This window comes from Crocuta crocuta, unplaced genomic scaffold (genome assembly GCF_008692635.1).
Source record: "Crocuta crocuta isolate KB4526 unplaced genomic scaffold, BGI_CrCroc_1.0 scaffold17, whole genome shotgun sequence".
Taxonomy (NCBI): domain Eukaryota; kingdom Metazoa; phylum Chordata; class Mammalia; order Carnivora; family Hyaenidae; genus Crocuta; species Crocuta crocuta.
In genome coordinates, this window is record NW_027532041.1 from 2,115,759 (window position 1) to 2,140,085 (window position 24,327).

Genomic DNA, 24,327 nt, shown 5'->3' on the forward strand with positions numbered 1-24,327 from the left:
TCTCCCCATCGATTTTTCCCCTTTTCCTCCCTCATGGTCCTCCATTAAGTTCCTCCTAATCCACCTATATGTGCAAACATATGGTATCTGTCCTTCTCTGCCTGACTTATTTCGCTCAGTATAACACCCTCAAGTTCCATCCACATTGCTACAAATGGTCAGATTTCATTCTTTCTCATTGCCATGTAGTATTCCATTGTATAGATAAACCACATCTTCTTGATCCATTTGAGGCGTGACATTTTTATATTCAAAATTTAAGAAGTATAAATATGTTATTGGAAAACTGAATTTACTATTAGAGTAGATTTTCCATTTCTCCTTATTTTGAATTTAACTAGATCGTTAGTATTTGCCTCATTTATTTTGAAGCTCTGCTGTTAGACATATATACATTAAGGGTTGTTATGCCTTTTTGGGAGAATTGACCCCTTTATCATTATGTAATGCCCCTCAATATCTCTGATAATTTGCCTTGCTCTGAAGTCTGCTCTGTCTGGAATTAATTTAGGTACTATAAATAGATTATTGGGGTGCCTGGATGGTTCAGTCAGTTGAGTGTCCAACTCTTGATTTCAGCTTGGGGGGTTGTGATCCCAGGTGCTGGGTCTGAAGCCTGCTTGAGATTCTCATTTTCTCTCTCTTTCTCTCTCTCCCTTTCCCTCTACCTCTCTTCCTCTATTTCCCTCTGCCCCTCTCCTGTGCTTATGCTCTCTTTCTCAAACATAAAAAATATATAGATTATTAATATTCAGATTATTTAGATTCAAATATAATTTGAATATGATCCATAGTATTTCAAAATCCATAATTAAACTATTTTTAGGATATTATTCTTATCCAAATATAAAATATCCTAGAGTTATTTGGACTATAAAATATAGTACATGTAGATTCTGAATAACACACTTTGAAATTCTTAAGACATAAGCGAAAGCTCTTAACACCAGAAAAAGGAAAGGAGCAAATAACAAATGGATAGGTAGGTGATCTGAAATCAGAGATAGAGAGATGCTAGAAGCAAATGGTAAAATTAGCACATGGGTCTAGAGTCCAGTAGGTCTTGGACCCCTGCAAATTGAGAGAACTAAAAGAGAGATTTTTGTATTAAGCAAAATCTTTAAAAGGATTTCAGTTATCTCAAGTGATCCCAGGTTTCATAGCTATTATCATAAGCAAACATGAATTTTCTCTGGAGGAAAGCATATTCCATGTAGGCTCTTAAAATTCCCTCAGATTGAGTTTGGTAAAAAATATACCAAACCAATAAAAAAGCCACTATGAATGAGAATTAAAAGAGGTAACAAACCATAGATCTACACCCTGAGGACTATGGATAATGAGATATTATCAGGACTCTTATGAGCTATAGAATATAAAATATATAAGAAATATTTAAATAAAAGATAGTGTTAACACCTCACTAACATCAAGAAACTATCAAAATGATGGCTCATATTTGCAAAAACATCTAAAAAGAACTTTAAAATAAAGTATGTGTATATAATTGTTGAAGTTAAAAACTAAGCATTAAATTTAAACAAGGCATAATCAGACAGATTTAATAAATTGAAACATAGATCTGGATAAGTTATACAAAATAAACCTTGGAGAGAAAAATGTGATATACAGTGTGAAAGTTAAAAAAAGAAACTGACAATAGAATAAAGGTCTAACATGCATCTGGTTAGTTCCAAAAGGTCAAAATACGAAGAATGGAGGAGACGAACTATTCAAAGAGAGTAGGTAAGGATGTTCCCAAGCTATTAAAAGACACTATTTTACAGAAATGAATAAATCAAAAGAAATCCACAAAAAAAAGAAATATACTCAGTGCATTATACTGATACTCCAAATAACAAATATTAAAAGAAGATTTAAAAAAAAATTTTTTTGTTAATGTTTATTTATTGTGAGACAGAGAGCAAGTGGAGGAGGGGCAGAGAGAGAGAGAAAGGAGGACAGAGGATCCAAAGTAGGCTTCATGCTGACAGCAGAGAGCTCAATGCAGGGCTCAAACCTGCAAACCATAAGATCATGACCTGAGCTAAAGTTGGATGCTTAACCAACTGAGCCACCCAAGCATCCCCAAAATATTTTAAGAACATAAGAAAAAAAAAGAAAAAAGAATCATCTACAGAGAAATAATTAAACCAACAGCATTACTAGGGACAAAGAGGGTCACTTCATAATGATAGGAAGGTGTAATAATTTTAATCTTGAATACTCCTAATAAAATAACCTCAACAGATATGAAGCAAAAATTAGAAACTTGGTAAGTATCCTACTTAAGGAGGAGTGTTAAACTTGCCTCTCTTAAGTACTCCATGTCAACCAGATAAAAAATTCACATAGATATAGAAAATTTGAACCAAAGACTTAATTTAGTGATCACATATAAAACTCAGCATTCAACAATTAGAGAATACACACTCTTTTCAAGCACACGCCGAATATTTATAAAAATCATCCACACACAAGACCATGAAGCTATGTTTCAAAAATTTCAAAGAAATAGTATCATACAAACTAAATTCTCTGACCGCAAATGGAATTAAGTTAATAATTAATAACATAAGTCTCAGTTAAAACACAGGCACACATTCAGATACATATTTGGAGGTTAAAAAGCATGTTTTCTAAATTCCTCATGAACCAGAGAAGAAATCATAATTGGAATTTAAGAAACACTCAGAAGTAAATAATTATTAAAATAACACATGCCTACAGGATGACACAAATGTAGTACTCTGAAGGAAATTTATAGCTTTCAGTGTTTATAGCAAAGTTCATAAAACCTGTGTGGAGATAGTGTTAGCATAGCGTTGATAGGCACTGAAAGTAGTAGGAATTCTGGGAGGTATAGTAAGTAGAGTCCTTTGGAGGTAGTTTAGTGCGGTCTTGTCTTTTCTTCTTTCTTTTCTTTTAATATTTGTTTATTTTTGGGGGGGGAGATGGAGCGCATGTGGGGGAGGGGCAGAGAGAGAGGGAGACACAGAACCTGAAGCAGGCTCGAACCCATAAACTTTGAGATCATGACCTGAACCGAGGTCAGATGCTTAACCGACTGAGTCACCCAGGCGTTCCAAGTACAAACTTTTTTGAACTCTCACTTCACGTTTGGTGAAATCCACATTAAAGAAGGTAATTTTACATAGAAAGCATAATATAAAGAGATAAATTTTATTAATGAATTGAATATTTTTTTTGTAGGCGGAAAAACAAGAATTATGAGACCCTTTGTAGAAATAGGTTAGGCAATGACTTATATGTTGAAAGGATGATGCAGACTATTAATGGAGCACCAAAGAATAAAGATGTTCAGTGTGAAAAAATCCTAAAAGAAGACAAAGGTAATTTATATCCTGCTTGATAAAGTACATATTTTAATATACTTTCTTTGAGTCCGTCAGTTAACAAATAAATGTTGAAACATACAAAGCAAAGATAGAAATACATTGGCCAAATCACAATAGTAGCTAGGTCCTGTAGTCTACAGCTTTTAGAACTTGACAAATAGTGAGTAATAAATATAAATATAGATGGTTTGGATAACATAATTGTAATTTTGATATTTATAGAAACTCTATTATAGAATTTTGTACTCTTCAAATGTTTACGAAACATTTAGGGAAACTGATTGCACAACAATAACTAATAACATTTAAAATGTGCCAGACACTATTCTAGGCCTTCTGCATTTATTAGCTGGTTTAATCCTCACAACAACACAATGAGGTAGGTACTATTGTTACTCTCCATTTTTAGAGGCAGAAACAAGAGAAGAGAAGTTAGCTAACTTGGCCAACTTCACTCAGCTAGTATGGCACACAGTAATACCCTCAGACAGTCTGATTCTAGAGCCTGTGCCCCTTACTATACTTACTGTCTTTCAACATTCATAAATTCATTACCCTGCATAGCCAAAACATCTGTGAGGTAGGACCAGAAAGATAATTAGAAGAAAGTTATTAATTTTAATGGCTTTTGTTAGTCAGCAAAACTATAAGCTAATTCTTTGAAAAAATTAAAATAAAACTTCTAAGCAAGTGCTAAATCAAGCCAAGGGCAACTTATAATTAATAGGAAAGTTTTGTGGCACCCTTACTCACTCTTGCCCTACTCCCCTTTCCTGTGTGGTGATAGTCTTAAAGGCAGCAGTCTGCCTTCCCAGTTTAAGACCCTGGCCTTTGTTTCCAGAGGGAGCAGAGCAGACCTTATTCTCAAAGGATTTAGCTTCTCTGTTTTAACCTGCCTGGGAATACCTGAAGGACTGACCCAGAACACTTGTCTTTTTTCTTTTCTTTTTTTTTTTTTACTCAGAACTCTTAGATGGTAAAGCAGCTGTGCATATTGCATTCTCCACAAATATTGCAAAGTAAATGAACAACTCATCTCTCTTAGAGGCAAAAGAATACAATGGAGTCAAACAAGAAACACACAGAAAGCCTGAGAGAAAAAGCTAGGGAGGGAGTTTGTTTGGGAAATTAAGATATTGAGAAAGGATTGTAGGGGTGCCTGGGTGGCTCAGTCAGTTAAGTGTCCAACTTCAGCTCAGGTCATGATCTCACGGTCTGTGTTGGTTCGGGCCCCACATCGGGCTCTGGGCGGACAGCTCAGAGCCTGGAGCCTGTTTCAGATTCTGTGTCTCCCTCTCTGTCTCTTCCCCTCCCCCACTCATGCTCTGTCTCTCAGAATGAATAAATGTTTAAAAAATTTTAAGAAAAAAGAAAAAAAGAAAAAAGCTTGTATATACCGGGAACTTTACAAAGTCACGTGCATGCCTAGGGCAGGATGCATGCTCAGGAAGAACTTGAAAAGATCCAACGCTTTCTCCTCTGGCTGATCTCAGCCTGAGTACAAGCAGGAAGTGAAGGCTAAGGCATAGATGTAAACAGCCTGGCTAAGCATTAAAGGAATACCTTAACACTGACCCACTCTACAAAGACCAGGAGAGGTTTTTTTATCCTTTGTTTGTCTGTTCCTTTCTTTTTCTTTTCTCTCTTGTTTTCCTCTGATGGACTGGTAGGGTAGGGGGGAGGAATTCAGGTATTCAAGGAGATCTCTGTCATGACACTTGCTTCTGAGTTAATACATGGCAAAGAATACAGACTTTAGGGGTGCCTGGGTGGCTCAGTCGGTTGAGCGTCCAACTTCGGGTCAGGTCATGATCTCATGGTTCGTGGCTTCAAGCCCCATGTCCGGCTCTGTGCTGACAGCTCAAACCTGTTTCAGATTCTGTGTCTCCCTCTCTCTCTGCCCCTCCCCTGCTCATGTTATTTCTCTGTCTCAAAAAAAAAAAAAAGAATACAGACTTTATAAAAATAGTTTAGAAACATTACTAAGCAAACAAACAATGAGTATTCACAGCAAACTACAAAAACAAATTCCAAGGAGCAAGAAGAATCTGATTTCCAGAGTTATTACATTATTATATTCAAAATATTCAGTTCTCAAAAGAAATAACAAACGATAGAAAGAAATAAAGAAGTATGGCCCACTTGAAGAATAAATTAACTGAAACTCTCCCTGTGGAAGTACAGACATTGTATTTATTAGCCAAAGACTTTAGATTAATTGTATTAAACATTCTGATAAAGCTAAAGGAAACTGTAGGCAAAGAGCTAATGCAAACCAGAATGGTGTATGAAAAAAAAGAATATGAATAAAGAGACAAGAATTATAAAAAGAAACCAAACATAAATTCTGGAGATTAAAAGTACAGTAACTGAAATGGAAAAACTCACTAGAATTATCAGTGGCAGATTTGAGCAGGCAGAAGAAAGAATCTGCAATTCTTCAAAGACACATCAATTTAAATGATCTAGTCTTAGGAGAAGAAAGAAAAAAAAAAAAGAAAAATGAACACAGCCTGAATGACCTATGGGGCTCCACCAAGCATACCAACATACACAGGGAATTTCAGAATGATAGGAGAAAAAAGAGATAAAGGGAAACAAAAAATATTTGAAGAGATAATGGCCAAAAAACTTCCCAAATTTGATAGAAGTCATGAATCTGCATATTTGAGAAGCTCAATAAACTCCCAAACGGAAAAACAAAGAGATCTATACTCAGGCACATTATAATTAAATGTTGAAAGAGAATCTTAAAAAGAGCAAAGAAAAGTGACTCTTCATGTATAAGGGATCCTCAATAAGCTTACACCCAATTTCTCAGCAGAAATCATGGAGTCTAGAAGTCAGTGGGATGCCATACTTAAAACAGATGAAAGAGAGGCACCTGGGTGCCTCAGTTGGTTAAGTGTCCACCTTCCGCTTAGGTCATGATCTCACAGTTCATGAGTTCGAGCCCCACATCGGACTCTGTGCTGACAGCTCAGGGCCTGGAGCCTCCTTCAGAATCTGTGCCTTCTTCTCTCTCTGCCCCTCCATCACTCATGCTCTGTCTCTGTCTCAAAAAAATAAACATTAAAGAAATTAAAAAAAAAAACAGATGAAAGAGCAAACTGCCAACCAAGAACTCTGTATCCTTCAAATAATCCTCATGAGGGAGAAATTAAATAATTAAGATTAAATATATTCCCATGAAGGAGACAATAAGACATTCCCAGATAACAAAAGCTAAGGCAATTTAGCATTAGTAGAATTGCCATATAAGAAATGCTAAAGGGACTCCTTCAGGCAGGAATGAAAGGACACCAGACAATAGCCTGAAAATATATGAAGAAATAAAGAGCACTGGAAAGGTAACTACATAGGTGAATACAAAAGCCAGCATTGTAATTTTGGCTTGTATCTCCACTATTTTTGCAATATAATTTAAAATAAATGCATAAAACAATAATTATAAATCTATACTAATGGACACGCAGTATATAAAGATATAATTTGTGACAACATCAACTCAGAGTGGGTGTGATGGAGCTGTATAGGAGTTCTTATATACTATTGAAGTAAGGTAATATTAATTCAAAGTAGATGGTTAAAATTTTAAGAAATTAATTGTAATCTGAAATGAAACTTCCAAGAAAATAACTCAAAAATTACAAAAGAGAAAATTAGATAGGAATAAAAGCAGAACACCATTAAATCAAGTAAACACAAAAGAAGGCAGTAATGAAAAAATTGAGGAACAAACACATAAGACATAAAGAAGACAAAATATGGCAGAAGTTTGTTCTGAATAATAATTATTTTAAATAAACAGATTAAATTCTCCAATTAAAAGACAGATATTGGTAGGATGGGTTAAAAAGCAAAAACTAAACATGTTCTAAGTATATGCTATCCTACAAGAGACTCACTTTAGATCCACAGACAAAAATACATAAAGTGAAAGGATGTAATTAACAACCAAAGAAAGCTGAGATGGCTTTACTAATATCAGACATAGTAGCCTTTATATAAAATTGCTAATGTGGTTTATCCCAATGATACAAGGGCAATTCTATATATATAGAATATATATGATTCAACATATATAATGTTGAATACAATGTCATATACATTAATAGGATGAAGGAAAAAAAAACCTCACGATTGTCTCAATTGATGCAGAAAAATCATTTGACAAAATTCAACATAGTCTTATGATAACAATACTCAACAAATTAGAAATAGAAGAAAACTGCCCCAATCTGATATATGGCTTTTATAAAAAACCTACCATTATTATTATACCCATAGGCAAAAACTGATAGCTTTCCCCATAAAATCAAGAACAAAACAAGGATTCCTGCTTTCTCAATTTCTATTCAGCATTGGACTGGAAGTTCTAGTGAAAGCAACTAGGCAAGAAAAAAAAAATAAAGACATTAAGTTGGAAAGGAAAAAATAAAACTATCTTTATTCACAGGTGACATGATGTTAAGTATATAAAATCCTAAAGAATTCACACAAAAACTATTAGAGTTAATAAATTCAGCAAAGTTTCAGAATACAAAATCAACACAAAATTCAGTTGTATTTTTATACACTACCAATGAACAATTTGAAAAGGAAATTAAGAAAATCATTTCACTTACAATAGCACCTAAAGTAATGAAATACCTAGGAAAAAATCTAACTGCAGAGGAGAAAGACTTGTATACTGATAACTACAAAACAGTGCTGAAAGAAATTGAAGAAGTCCTAAGTAAGTGAAAAGATATCCTGTGTTTATAGTTTGATTACTGTAATGTTAATATATAAATCTTAAAGCAATCAACAGATTTGACACAATATCATCAAAACACCCAAAGACATTGCAGAAATACAAAAATAAGTCATTCTAAAATGGATATGGATATGAAAGAACTCCCCAAATTGCCAGAAAAAATCTTAAAAGAAAAAAGTTCTTTCTACATTTCCTGATTTGAAAACTTGCTATAAAGTTATAGTGATCAAAATTGGATTGTACTGGCATAAAAACAGGTATATAAGACCAAAAGAATAGAATAGAGAGCTCAGAAATATACTCTTGCATGTATGGTCAACTGATTTTTAATAAAGGCACCAAGACCATTAAGCGGAGGAAAAATAGTCTTTACAACAAATGGTGCTGGAACAACTGGCTAGTAATGTGCAAAAAGATAAAGTTGGACTTGTACCTCATACCATATACCACATACAAGAATTAACTCAAAATGGATCAGTGGCTTAAATATAAGAGCTAAAATGATAAAACTCTTAGAAGAAAACACTAAGGTAAATATTTTTGCCCTTCACTTTGACACTGGATTCTTGTCCATTGACAAGATATGACACTAAAAACAGAAAGAATAAAGGAAAAAATAGATAAATTGGGCTTTATCAAGAAAACTTTTGTACATTAAAGATCATTATCAAAAAGTGAAAAGACAACCTACATAATGGAAGGAAATATTCACAAATCCTATTTCTCATAAAGTTCCAGTAGCCAGAATATATAGGGAATACCTATAATCCAAGAACAAAAAGACAAGCAACCTGATTTTTAAAAAAATGGGCATGGAACCTAAATAGACATTTCTCCAAACAACATATACATATTGTCAACAAACACATGAAAAGTGATCAACATCATTAATCATTAGAGAAATGCAAATCAAAACCACTAGTTACCATTCCTTACCTATTAAGGTGGCTATGATCAAAAATGGAATATAGCAAGTATTGATAAGTATGTTGAGAAATTAGAGCCATCATTCTCTGCTGGTGGAATTTAAAATGGTGCAGCTGTCATAAAAAGAATTATCCACCAAGATCAAGTGGGATTCATTCCTGGGTTACAGCGCTGGTTCAATATTCGCAAATCAATCAGTGTGATACATNGACAAAGCAAGAAACAGTATCCAATGGAGAAAAGACAGCCTCTTTAACAGATGGTGCTGGGAGAACTGGACCGCAACATACAGAAGAATGAAGCTAGATCAATTTCTCACACCATACACAAAAATAAACTCAAAATGGATAAAGGACCTGAACGTGAGACAGGAAACCATCAAAACCCTAGAGNGACAAATACCATATGTTTGCACGTATAGGAGGATTAGGAGGAACTTAACGGATGACCAAGGGGGAGAAGAAAGGGGGAAATAGTAGGGGAGAGGGAGAGAGGCAAACCATGAAAGACTCTTGAATACTGAGAACAAACTGAGGACTGATGGGTGTGGGGGGTGGGGGGAAGGGGGAAACGGGCATGGAGGAGGGCACTTGTGGGGATGAACACTGGGTGTTATATAGAAACCAACTTGACAATAAACTATTTGTAAAAAAAATAAAATAAAATAAAATGGTGCAGCTGCCATGAAAAACAGTTTTGTATTTCCTCAAACAATTAAACAGAACTATCATATGACTCGGCAATCCTATTCCTAATACGTATCCCAGAGAATTGAAAACATACTCAAATAGTGGTACAGACATATTCATAGAAACAGTATTTGTCATAATCAAAAAATGGAAACAACAAAAATGTCCATATATGGATGAATGGATGAACATAATGTATAAATACTTTCAATGAAATATTATTCAGTCACAAAAGTAAATCAAGTACAAATACATGCTCTGAGCAAATTTCTCTCTTCTACTCTAAAAGATGTCAGAAGTTGCTCTCTGGAGAGGACTGGGGAACAATAGACGATATGGGTGCTTAGCCCAAAACAGTGCTATTAAATGACCCTATCCATACTGAATGTTACACACAAGGACTTTTCTGAAGTCCTCTCCTCCCTTGTGGAAGGTTCCTAGAACACAAGTAGTCAGACTTAAACTTATCTATTACTTGGATGTGCCACAATTTATCTATTCACCTACTGAAGGTATTGATTGCTTCCAGGTTTTGGCAATTATCAATAAAGATGATATAAACATCTGTGTGCAGGTTTTTGTGTAGACATAAACTTTCAACTTCTTTGGGTAAATACCAAGGAACATCACTGCTGAATCATAAAGTAACAGTATCTTTAGTTGTGTAAGGGACAGCCAAAGTTTCTTCCAAAGTGGTTGTACCATTTTGTATTCTCATCAGCAATGATGGAGGTTCCTGTTGCTTCATGTTCTCATCAGCATTTTGTGTTATTAGTATTCCAGATTTTGACCATTCTAATATGTGTACAGTGGTATCTCATTGTTGTTCTGATTTGTATTTCTATAATGGCATATGATGTGGAGCAAATATAAAATTTGCCTTCTGTTTTGGTGAGGTGTCTGCTAACTCCTTGGCCCACTTTAAATTGCATTATTTTTTCTTCTTGTTGAGTTTTAAGGAATACATGTATATTTTAGACAACAGTATTTTATCAGATGTATCTTTGGCAAATGTTTTCTCCCAGTATATGGTTGATCTGACATTGCCTTTCATGGAAAGACATTTTTAATTTTGATGAGGTTCAGCTCATCAATTTTTGCTTTAATGATCATGCTTTTGGTGTATCAAAAAAGTCATCACCATACCCAAGGTCATCTAGATTTTCTCCTTGTTACCACCTAGGAGTTTTATAGTTTCACTTTTTGCTTTTAGGTCTAAAATCAAGTTTGAGTTAATTTTTGTGAAGAAGATAAGATCTGTGTCTGGATTCATCTTTTGCGTGTGGTTGTCATGCTCATGTAGTTCCAGCACCATTTGTTTAAAAGAACTTATATTTGTTCCTTTATACTGCTTCTTTGTCAAAGATTGATGTGGGTCTATTTCTGGACTCTATTCCATTGAAATATTTGTCTATTTGTTCACCAATATCACATTGTCTTGATTACTATAGGTTTATAGTAATTCTTCAAGTTTGGTAGTATTAATCCTCCAACTTTTTTGTTCTTTTTCAATATTGTATTGGCTATTCTGAGTCATTTGTCTCTCTGTATTAACTTTAGAATCAGTGTGTTGATATTCACAAAATAACTTGATGGGATTTTGATTGAGATTGCATTGATCTATAGATCAATTTGGGAATAACTGACATTTTGACAATATTGAGTCTTCCTAACCATGAACATGGAAGTTCTCTCCATTTATTTAGTCCTTCTTTAATTTTGTTCGTTAAAATTTTGTAGTTTTCCTCATATAGATTTTGTACATATTTTGTTAGAGTTATGCCTAACTATTTCATTTCTGGGACACTAATGTGAATTGCATTGTTTCGAATTTCAAATTCCACATTTCCTTCTTTATGTCTGAATAATATTTCTGTGTGCGTGTGTGTGCGTGCATGTGTGACATTTATCCACTTACCTATCAAGGGCCATTTAGGTTGCTTCCATATTTTGGCTATTATAAATAATACTGCAGTGAATATGAGAATTCAGGTATCTTTTTGAGTCAGTGTTTTTATTTTCTTCAGATAAATACCCAGAAGCAGGATTGCTGAATCATATGATAATTCTATTTCTAATATTTTTTTTAATTTTTTTAAATGTTTTATTAATTTCTAGGAGAGAGAGAGAGAGAGACAGCGTGAGCAGGGGAGGGTCAGAGAGAGAGGGAGTCACAGACTGAAACAGGCTCCAGGCTCTGAGCTGGCAGTCAGCACAGAGCCCGACGCGGGGCTCGAACCCACGAACCGTGAGATCATGACCTAAGCGAAAGTCGGACGCTTAACCGACTAAGCCACCCAGGCGCCCCTATTTCTAATATTTTTAAGAACTTCCATGTTTTTTTCTATAGTGACTGCACCAATTTTATTCCCACCAACAGTGCACAAGATTTCTCTTTTCTCCAAATCCTCTCCAACACTTGTTATTTATTGTGTTTTTAATAATAGCCATTCATAGTAATGTGGTGGTAATGTGTGGAGGAGGTGAGCATTCAATGGTCCTTTGATTTGGTCTCAATCTATGTCTCTGGATTCTGAACTTCACAAGTGTTTCTTTTCTTCTCCTGCACACCCCCACCCCCTTAAGTGGGACAGAATGGCTAGAAAGCACTGGTATTTGGTATTCCCTTCCCCTAGGTCAATTACATGCTGATAGTACCCTAGCAGGCGGTCCTCTAGATCATCAGTTTCTCCTGAAGGTTGGCCTTGTTAAGAACAGAGTGCTCTAGCATATTCCAAAAATGGTTCCCTTTCCCCTGCCCCTGCCAGAGGCACAAAAGGATTTTTTTTTTTTTTTTAATATGTACTGTGGGGATTTGGTCAAGTTCCTAGAGATAAAACTCACAAAATTGGGGCCTTCCCTATGATTGGGTCCCCTGGAATTTTTAATTCTCAAACTTGTTCGCACCAATCCTCCAGTAGCTTATCAATACAGTTCAGATTCCCGAAGCAATTTACACTCCTGAGTCCACTCCAATAAACCATGACTTCCTGTATTCACCTGTCCATCTCCCCAATCTTGGGAGCAGTGGTTTGCTCTGTGTCTTACCTCTCTTTCAGATCCAAGTAAAGTTGGTGATTTTTCAGGCTGTTTAATTTTTCACTTGTTCTTAGGACAGAATGGTGACTTCCAAACTCCTTTACTATGGAACTGGAAACCAAGTTCCATCTTCTTAACCCAAGGACAGAATGTTCAGCTGAATCTGCTGATTCTTTTTTTATATCTAGTTCGCCTTTACCATTTTTAATGTAGTCCTGCTCTCCTTTCTGGTGGCCTTCTTAGACAAGTTGAGGCAACTGACTTCACTGCACAGACATGTTCTGTTTTACCCTGATTGCTGTAGAGAAGACATGATAAACAGAAAATCTAGAACAGCCAGTTACCTGACCATACTTTCATTGGACATTCGATGCCCAGCTTGTCAGGTGCCCTCTGTAGATTAAGTTCTGTGTTTCCAAGGACACATTCATGATCTCACCATGTGATATCTTCATAAGTGGCTCTTGTTAACTCTCAGGGGAGCTGAAGTCAGAATATGACCCAGATTGTTCTGATGATCTTCTCCTGAGAGTCCTCCTTTAGTAGTCCTCCTCTAATAGTGGCAATTTTGTTCTCTTTTTATTCATCTGTGATAGTGTTTGCTATTCAATTTTTAAAACTAGACAGTATATTGTGTAAGTATACATATATCAGAGAAGTTTTCCAAGAAGAAACCTCTGAAGAAGGAATCTGAGTGCACATAGTTTATTTTGGAGGTAATCCTAAGAAACATTGGTAGGAGAGTAAGTAAGTGAAAGAAGAAAGAGTAGGCAGCCAACAAATGTGATCTAACAAATTATGTCTTTGGATAACTGGAGTCCAATACTGCTAGAGAACTCTGGGAGCCAGAGTTATCTTCTCATGCTCCAACTTTCTAAATCATTGTTTGCAGGCTGATGGGCTTGTTAGTTCCTTGGTACTTCTGGTATGATTTGTGGACATCAAAGTAGCCTTGGTGGCCAAAGATGGCCCCAGGCCAAACAATATAGGTGCTGGCAGTTGGAGATTGACAGTAAGAGGTAATGCATAACAGATATGGGCAGGGCACCAAGAGCATCTGCCACAGGAGAAAACCCTTTCAAAGCAAAGCAAGAGAATGAGCATTCCAACAGTTAGGAAAAGTGGATGTGCTTCTGTTTGAGGTAGCTAGAAGGTGGAGGGTTATGATAGAAGAGTGTCCAGGGGGCTTGTAATCACCTGGAGATGTCCTATTTCTTATCCTGGCTGGTGAGTACATGGTAGTAATTCTTTACACATATATGTGTTATACACTCTTCTATGAATGATCTGTAATGAGAGATAGTTTATATTCAAAAATTTCAATGCAGACCAATTAAATATTAAAGCCTTATGGATCAGTAAAAAAAAAAGCATATGTCTCCCTTGCCTGATTTGGGATGAAATTGAAAGAGATTCAGGAGTTAGAGAGATGGAAATCCAATATTAGTTTTATTACTGGTAAAGTTAATTGAAAAAATGTAGTCTCAAATCTGCAGCTAAGTGGAATTGCCATTTCTTGCTTCCAGAATAGATCTTACCAGTAGTAATTGGTCCCGCTAGACCAGCACAGACCTCCTTTTTGTGAGAACAGACCAGAAAGCATGCTTTCTGCCACTAAACAGACCTAACGAAAGAATCCAGAGGTGGCTAAGCACAATGCCTTCCCCTAAACTCTCCTACAGGATTAGTCACTTTTTCTCTGGCAATGAGTGTATGAGGGATATAGTGAGGTCAAGGTGTTCAGTAGTTGAAGCTCCCTCTGTAAGGATTCACAGAAAGTGAGGGAAAAGTTTTCCACCTAACACTAAACATATAGTAATTTATTGTAAAAGTGGCATTTCAAATAAATAGATAATTCAATAAATGTATGTGTTCCTGGCTGACTTTGAAAAATACAGTTAAATCCTACAACTTTACAGATTTCATAAAGCCAGCTTATTTTCTATGGATATTATACTACAATAATGTCTTTTATAAAAACGTGTGTAGGGGCTCTGGTGTGGCTCAGTTAGTTGAATGTCCCATTCTTCATTTCGACTCAGGTCATGATCCTGGAGTTGTGGGATTGAGCCCCGGGCCAGGCTCTGCACTGAGCATGGAACCTGCTTAAGATTCTTTCTTTCCCTCTGCCCCTCTCGATTCACTTGCACATGCATTTTCTCTCTAAAAAAATTTTTTTTTATTTTTTTAATGTTTTATTTATTTCTAGGAGAGAGAGAGAGAGAGAGACAGCGTGAGCAGGGGAGGGTCAGAGAGAGAGGGAGTCACAGACTGAAACAGGCTCCAGGCCCTGAGCTGGCAGTCAGCACAGAGCCCGACGCGGGGCTCAAACCCACGCACCGTGAGATCATGACCTAAGCGAAAGTCGGACGCTTAACCGACTAAGCCACCCAGGCGCCCCTAAAAAAAATTTTTTTAAAGTGTAATAAGAGATCGTTTCTATTATAAAACATACACATATCTATTTGTTCATATGTGAATCTGAAAGTACATACACCAAAATGTTAGCAGTTATTATCTCTGGGTGATGGACATACCAAGTCATATTTATCTTTTTTTCTTTTTTCACAGTGAGCATATCTTTTTACTCAGCTAAAATATAAAATTATTTTTCTGTAAATGTTATATGGCTAATTGCTGTTCTTTTATAGTCTGAGTTAAACTAGTATATAGAAACAATATTTTAAAATGGGTAAAAACTACTTAGACATATTATGGACTCAGAAGTGCTCAAAACACAGATATAGTTGAGAATGCTTTTTTTTAATACTAGTTCAGACTTTCTTTAGCAGAATATAACAGTATAAAATTGGGAAGTCACAATCATTCTTTTTTTTTTTCTTTAAGAAACAAACAGACTCTTAACTATAGAGAACAAACTGATTATTATCAGAAGGGAGGTGGGTAGGGGAATGGGTTAAATAGGTGATTAAGGATGGGGATTAAAGAACATACCTTTTGTGATGAGCACCAGGTGTTGCATGGAAGTGTTGAATTATTAAATTGTATACCTGAAGCTAATATTACATTCTATGTTAACTATCTGGAATTTAAATAAAAACTTAAAAAAACAAAAACAAAACCCCAATCACTCATTATTTATTGTTTTATTTTGTACATGATATTATGGCATGTGGTTTGAGATTTTTTTTATTTCTTAGGTTAATTTATTCAAATGTACAAACGTCATGATGGTACCCAAACTAAAATTACCCATGTTATTTGTTATCCTCAAACAAGAAAAAACTTTTTATCACTCTAACATTTTACATTGCTCTTCTATAGCATGTACCTTTATTTATGTAGTACTTATTAGTGATCACATAACAATATATTCCTATTTAATCAAATTACTAAACTTTCAGTTAAAGGAAGAAAAAGAAGTTTAAGTAGTTCAACATTCAAAGACATGATTTCCTTCTATGGTCTTTTACTTTATGAACATGGAAGTTGTACCCTTTTCAGTTCAGCAAAATAAACTAGGTATTTTGGGTATCACTTTGTTAAATATAACTAAGTTTAATAAAATAGAAATATCACTATGACATGTGAGTTAACATTCTTGCTAATTGAAAACATTATGAATACCAGAGCTCCTTCATTTTATATCATGAAAATAAAAGTTCTAAGAATGAGGTAGTTGCACTTATTATATCCAGATCTTGTTTTGATTTTTAGGGAAAATAACTCTATAATTTTTTTTAAATCTTTATATATTTTTGAGAGTGAGACAGAGAGACAGAATGTGAGCAGGGGAGAGGCAGACACAGAATCTGAAACAGGCTTCAGGCTCCAAGCTGTCAGCACAGAGCCTGATGTGGGGCTCGAACCCACAAACCGTGAGATCATGACCTGAGCCAAAGTCGGACCCTTAACGGACTGAGCCACCCAGGTACCCCTAGTGAAAATAATTCTTTATTAAATCACTGTACTTTAAAAATTTAGCAAGTTTAGCCTGTAGGAATACGGTCACTGATAAAATAATTGCTACATGAGCCTTTCTTTGTTATATTAATAATGAAAGGAGTTGGAATACTTTTTTTTAATTTGGAGATAAGTAACATTGCCAATTTTTGTTTGGAGACTGTTGTTATATTTGCTCAAATGAAGAAATATAATGTAAACAAAAATTTTTAAAAGAGAAACTAATAACCTTATAAATTTCTTGAGAACAGAATCTACAGTTTTCCCAGCAAGTAAAATCTTTTCACATAAGTATATAGGAGATGTTATGTGCTAAAAATGGAATTGTATTATTATAAATCAAAAGTTCTATAGAATACAAACATATTAACCATAAGTAAAGGAACCTTAAATCCTTATTGTAACACGGTTGTCCAGGCCCATATCAAGCAAGACCTATAGTGACAGACTGATGGGATTATGCTGTATCAGCTTGGGATGGAGGGGAGAAAGGAGGGGGGATCACAAAGAATGGTGGGGACAACTTGGAGTTATCATTAAAACATGGAGAGATTTTTCTATAACTAGTTATATATAAGCTAAACTATTAGAACTTGGTTTAAAATAATTTTTACCTTTCTATCTCTCTGTTTAGGTGTAATGTCCACTACTTGGGATTTGTATGATTCTTATAACGCTATGGAGCCTTCTCCTTTACCCGCAAAGTCTATACTTGATTCAAGTTGTAAAGGAAATGCAGCTTCTAAAGATCGAGAGCAAAGAGTGCCGGGGAGTGCTACAGAAAAAAGTAAGATTTCATTTATTTCAGGTTTTTTTTTTAAATGGAATGTTTCACTAATGTGCATGCTCTCTTTGCACAAGAGCCATGCTAATCTTCTCTGTATCATTCTAATATTACTCTACTTGCTGCCTCAGCAAGCACTATTTCAGTTTTTAAAAAGTGATATTTTCACATGCCATTGTAAGTAAATTCTTTCTTAGCAGTCACAATACTTCATTTCTGGTGGGAAATGAAAACTATAACTTTTACTCAGAAATAGCATTGTCAGTCTTTATATCATCTTGGACTCTAAACTAAAAACATTAATTTTTCTTGGATATCTGTCAAGAGTTTCAAAGATTCTCTCTTCCTCTGTTGCTTACTTACTCTAAAGCTCTCTTTCATACATGTGAGGACATGTGAGTTCATAATTTTCTCTCTTCTTTTCTTTACGTAGGCTGTACAATTTATTTTATTTTATTTTATTTTTACAAATAGTTTATTGTCAAATTAGTTTCCACATAACACCCAGTGCTNTGGATATTTAGCAATATCTGGAGATCTTTTTGGTTGTCATGACTATGGGGACATCTTTTGGTTTGATGTTAAGGATACTACCAAAAATCCTTCAGTACACAGAACAGCCCCTACAACAACAAATTACCTCGCCAAAATGTCAGTACTACCAAGGGTGAGAAACTCCACATGACAACTTTAGCTTTTAGTATTTTAAGGTTTAAGATTAAATGCTTTCATTAAAGTCAACACAAAATTTTAACTCTCTAAATGTACTTAGCAATATGAGAGAATTTTTACAAAGTCCACCTATAAGAAATTTCTTAAGCTCCATTTCTGATTGTTTTGTGGTTATATAGTTTTATTCTCCCTATTCTGAACTTTCGAGTCATTTTTCTTATAAAATGATATCACTCATGTAAGGGGTAGTTGTTTTTTTTATTTTTTCAGAATAACTATACCCTGGCAAGTTTTGGTAAAATTTTGGCAAATTTTCATAAGTTAAATTGAAATATTTCTATTCCCAACTATTTTTTACCCTGAAGACAAATGTAACATTAAAAAAAAACACTGAAGTGTTTTTGAAAAATCAAGTTTAAAGAGAATTGATAATTTTCAGAAAATAATCATCTTATTTATAACTGACTACATTTCCTTCAGACACTTTAGATCTATAGGACCTACCATCTAATAATTTGGTCTATCATTGTACTTAAATTAAATTTTTTAAAAAATAAAAACTTTAAAAATGTCATCTCTATTATTTTGTCATTTAAAATTATATTTACAGTCATGTGACCTATAGCTATGTTTTACTGAAAGTTGTTTACAATGAAGGCCAGATTATTTTCCCAGAGAACAATGAAGGGGAAGAATGAATTATTAGTTATCACTAAGAAACATTTTTTGTTGCTTAAATGTTAATGTCCATACAGTGGTTTTGCTTTTAGAAGCCAAAATTTTTCCTGCCAAAAATTTCTAAGAAAAATATCCATCTTAGACTCAAAGATTACATTGGGACTTCAAAATTGGATACACATACCCCATCTCTATTAAGGCCATTGACACACCAAAATAAGTGTAAGTAGAAGGTCCTAAAAGAAAAATGTCTCTATTTGTGGGTCTTTTATTTCTTGTATATATGGGTGTGTTTTAAAAAGCAAAAAGCAATAATAAAACCATATTCAAGAACTATAATACAAAATAAAAATATACTTTATTTTAGTATTGTGGCCAATTAAGGGATTAGAGGAGACCAGAACTAGGAAAAGGGAGAAAATAAAAAATAGAAAAAGATAGGCAACAGAAGTAAATGATCAGATTTATTGAGATTGTAAAGGAGAGTCACATAAAAATTAGAAGGACTAAGATCACTTCTGGGTCCCTTTTGCCTCTGAGATTTTATAATGCAGACACATAGAGAAAAAAAGTTAAATATGGTCCATATTTGGTTTAAGAAATGTTTCTATTCCATTTAAACTTTGAATGTACAGGTTATATTTTAACCATTATGTTTGAGGGGAAAAAGGACCATGATTTTCATTTTTGAATATCTGTAAGACACTTACTCAGATCACAAAGAGAAATTATTTTCTCTCATGGGCTTAAAAAAAAGTTTTTTAAATGTTTATATATTTCTACCAGAGAGAGAGAGAGAAAGAACATGATCAGGGGAGGGGCAGAGAGAGAGGGAGACGCAGAATCCAAAGCAGGATCCATTCTCTGAGCTGTTAGGACAGAGCACAATGTGGGGCTCAAACTCATGGACTGTGAGATCATGACCGAGCCAGGTGCCCCATTGTTTTGTTTGTTTGTTTGTTTTAAAGAGCTGTAGATTTTGAAAAAGTAATAGACATTTCAAGCACAGGTTTAGAGTTACAGAAAAATTGAGCAGAGAGTACTGAGAGATCCTTCCAATTTCTTCCTTTATCCCACTTGGTGCAATTTCCCCTATTTCTAACATCTGGCACTAGTGGGGTACATTTGTTACAATTGTTGAATCAATATCGATATCATTAACATAATTTACATCAAGGTTCACTCCTTGTGTTGTACAGTGCCATGAGTTTCGGCAAATGCATAAGGACATGTTTCGGTCATTACAGTTTCATACAGAATAGTTTCATTGACTTAAATATCCCCCATTCTCCATGTATTCATCATTCCTCCTCACTCCATATCTCTGACCATTGCTGATCTTTTTATTATGTCTATAATTTAGACTTTTCCAAAATGTCAGGTGGTTGGAATCATACAATATGTAGCCTTTTCAGACTGGCTTCTTTTACCAAACAATATACATTTAAGATTCCTGTGTGTCTTCTCATGACTTGACAGCTCGTTTGTTTTTCACTAGAAAATATTAAATTATATGGAGATACGACAATGTGTTTATTTATTTGTTGAAGGATTTCTTTGTTGCTTCTAGTTTCTTGTGACAGTGAACAAAGCTGCTATGAACATTCATGTGTAGGTTTTTGTGGGGACATAACTTTTCACCTCATTTGGGTAAATACCCAGGAGTACAGTTGTTGGGTCATATAGTAAGAGTATGCTTAGACTCTTAAGAAACTATGAAACTGTCTTCCAAAGTGGTTGTACCACTTTGTATTACCAACAGCGATGAGTGAATGTTTTTGTTGCTCCTCATTCTATCAGTATTTGGTACTGATTACCCAAAAAAAAAAATTTAGTGTTTATTTTTGAGTGAGAGAGTATGAGCAGGGAGTGGGGGACTCAGAGAGAGAGGGAGACACAGAATCTGAAGCAGGTTCCAGGCTCTAAAGTCTCAGCACAGAGCCTGATGCAGGGCTTGAACGCATGAAATGTAAGATCATGACTTGAGCCAAAGTTGGACACTTCACTGACTGAGCCACCCAGGCACCCCTGATACTGTTTACTTTAAAAATTTTTTTAGCTGTTGTAATAGATGTGTGCTCTCTCATTATTTTTTTTAAGTGTTCATTTATTTATTTTGAGAGAGAGAAAGAGAGAAAGAGCATGCCAGTGGAGGAGAGGCAGAGAGGGGGGGAGAGAGAGAATCCCAAGCAGGCTCTGTGCTGTCAGTGCAGAGCCCAACATGGGGCTCAATCTCATAGATGATAAAATCATAACCTGAGCAGAAATCCAGAGTCAGAGGCTTAACTGACTGAACCACCCAGGCACCCCATCTCATTATTGTTTTAATTTGCAATTCCCTTATGACATGTGATGTTGAACATATATTTACTGGCATATATATATCTTCTTTGGTGAAATGTCTATTTGAATTTTCTGTTATTTTTTAAATTGGGCTATTTATTTTCTTTTTGTTGAATTTTATGAATTATGATAAATTAACTCCTTCATCAGATAAGCATTTTGCAAAATTTTCTCCCATTTGGGGGCTTGTCTCTTCATTTTCTTAACAATTCTTCACAGACCAGAAAGTTTTAATTTAATAAAGTCTAATTTAACATTCGTTTTTCTTCTTCAAATTGTGCTTTTGGTATTTTATCCAAAGATTTATCACCAAACCAGGGCCACCTAGATTTTCTCCTATGCTGTTTTAGAAAAATGTATAGTTTTGTATTTTACATTGAGGTTCGATTCAGTTAATTTTTGGGAAAGGCATATATTCTGTGTTTACATGTTTTTAAATATATGGATGTCCAATTGCTCATTTATTGAAAAGACACTCTTGAGGTCCTTTGTCAAATATCTGTTGACTGTATTTGTGTGGGCTGTTTTTGAGCTCTCTATCCTGTTACATTGATCAATTTATCTGTTCTTTCACCAATATCTCATTGTCTTGGTTAACTGTAGCTCTATAGTAATTCTTAAAATTGGGTAGTGTCAGTCTTTTGTTCTTCTTCAATATTGTGTCAGCTACTCTTGTTCTTTTGCCTCTCCATATAAACTTGAGAATCAATTTGTCAATATCAATAAAATAGCTTGGTGGGATTTTTATTGGGATTGCACTGAAGCTATAGATCAACTTGTAAAACATGGGCATTTTAACAATATGGAGACTTCCTACCCATGAAAATTCATTTGGATCTTCTTTGATTTCTTTCATCAGGGTTTTGTAATTTCCTCAAGTAGATCTTGTACGTATTTTGTTAGATTAGTAACTTAAGTGTTTAACTTTTTAGCTCCAGTATAAATAGTATTATGGTTTTTATTTCAATTTTATTTTTTTAAGTTTGTTTGTTTGTTTATTGAGAGAGATAGTATGCAAGAGGGACAGAGAGAGAGAGAGAAAATCCCAGGCAGGCTCCACACTGTCAGCATAGAGATGAGGTAGGGCTTCAATTCATGAACTGTGAGATCATGACCTCAGCTGAAACCAAGAGTCAGACACCTAACTGACTGAGCCACCCAGGTGCCCCTATTTCAGTTTTCAGTTGTTCATTACTGGTTTATAGGAAAGACATTGATTTTTGTATATTAATCATGTATACTGCAACTTTACTATACTTTTTATTATATTTGGAGAATTTTATATTTTCTTGACAATTCATGGGGATTTTTCACAAAACAATCATGTCATCTACAAAGGTTTTTTTTTCCCTTTCCAATTTGTATAATTTTTATTTCTTTTCCTTGACTTACTGTACTAGGTAGGACTTCTAGTATGATGTTGAATAAAGGTAGTGAGAAGGGACATTCTAGCCTTGTTTCTTATCTTAGTGGGTAAATTTTTGGGTTTTCACCATTAAATATTATGTTAGTTGTAGATTATTCATAGATTTTTTTAAAAATTCATATCTATTCTTAGTGTCCTGGGTTTTTTTTTTATCATAAATTAAATTTAAATGACATAAATTAGATTTTGTCAAAAGATTTTTCTGAATCGAATGTGATTTTTCTACCTTAGCCTATGGATCTGGTGGATTGTATTAATTGGTTTTCAAGTGTTGGCACTGGCTGTGCATACCTGGAACAAACCACACTGTGTTTTATAAGTCTTCTTATACACTGTTAGATTTCATTGCTAATATTTTGTTGGAGGATCTTTGTGTTGCTTTCATAAACAGTATTTTTCTGTAATTCTCCTTTTTTATAATGTTTTCATCTGGTATTTGTATTAGAATAATGTCAGCCTAACAAAATGAATTGGGAAGTGTTCCTTCTACTTATTTTCTGAAATAGATTGTATAAACATTCCTTAAATGTTTGATATAATTCATCAGTAAAACCATCTGGGCCTGGGGCTTTCTATTTTGGAAAGTTATTAATTATGGATTCAACTTCTTTATAGATAGAGGCCTATTCAGATTACCTATTCCTCTTTGTGTGAGTTTGGACAGTTTATGTCTTTCAAGAAATTTCTCTACTTCATCTAAGTTATCAAATCTATGGACATAAATTATTCAGTGTTCAATATTCTTTGGTCTTTGGGATCAGTAGTGATGACACCTCTGTTCTTGCTCATACTGGCAATTTATATGTTTTATTTTTTTTCTTGGTTAGTCTGGCTGATGATTATGAATTTTATTGATCTTTTCAAGGAAACAACTTTTAATTTCATTGATTGTTTCTGATGATTTTCTGTTTTCAATTTTATTGATGTATGTTTTAATTTTCATATATATTTGTTTCCTGCTTACTTTAGGCTTAGGTTGCTCTTCTTACTCTAGTGCCCTGAGATGGGAGCTTAGATTACCAATTTTTAGATTTTCTTCTTTTTAGTATATGCCTTCCATGCTATAAATTTCCCTCTAGGCATTCGTTTTGCTGCATTTCATAAATTTTGAGAAATTTTAGTTTTATTTTCAAATATTTTAAAATTTCATTTGAAACTTCTTCTTTGACCTATTTTTTATTTATGGATGCTTTTTAAATTTCCAAATATTTTGGGATTATCCAGCTGTCTTTCTGTTATTAAATTCAGTTTTAATTCCATTGTGGTCTGAGAGCATTTTTTAAAAAATTATTTCTATTCTTTAAATGTGTTTAACTTGCTTTGTGGCCTAGAATGTGTTCTAGCTTGGTGAGCATTCCATGTGAACTAGAGAAAAACATGTATTCTGTTAAAAATAAAAAGGGTTAATGTTTCCAATTATAATAGCTTGTGTGTCTAATTCTCCTTGCAATTTTATTAGCTTTTTCCTTACAGATTTGTAGTCTTGGTTTTTTGCTGCATAAATGATTAGCCTTGCTATGTCTTCTTGGAGAATTGATTTCTTTATTATTATGCAATGCTCCACTTTATTGCTGATAATTTTCCTTGTTCTATAGTCTATTTTGTCTGAAATTAAATATAGCTACTCTGTCTTCTTTTGATTAGTGTTAACATAGTATATATTGTTCTATCTCTTTAATCTATCTGTGTCTTTACATTTAAATTGGGCTTCTTACAGACAGACAATA

At 34.4% G+C, this 24,327-nt stretch overlaps 1 protein-coding gene and 1 non-coding gene across 2 annotated transcripts in view; one reads left to right on the forward strand and one right to left on the reverse strand.

Annotated features, from left to right (window-relative positions):
- Positions 1-24,327, forward strand: part of DNAI4 (dynein axonemal intermediate chain 4) — an 83,599-nt gene that overhangs the window by 20,507 nt on the left and 38,765 nt on the right. Inside the window, exons 6-7 of the mRNA XM_077776343.1 lie at positions 3,214-3,353; positions 17,332-17,484. Coding sequence (XP_077632469.1) covers positions 3,214-3,353; positions 17,332-17,484 — 293 coding nt within the window. The remainder of the gene's footprint in view (positions 1-3,213; positions 3,354-17,331; positions 17,485-24,327) is intronic.
- Positions 17,513-17,615, reverse strand: LOC144241767 (U6 spliceosomal RNA). Its single transcript, XR_013338190.1, has one exon. It is a non-coding gene; the product is annotated as a U6 spliceosomal RNA (small nuclear RNA).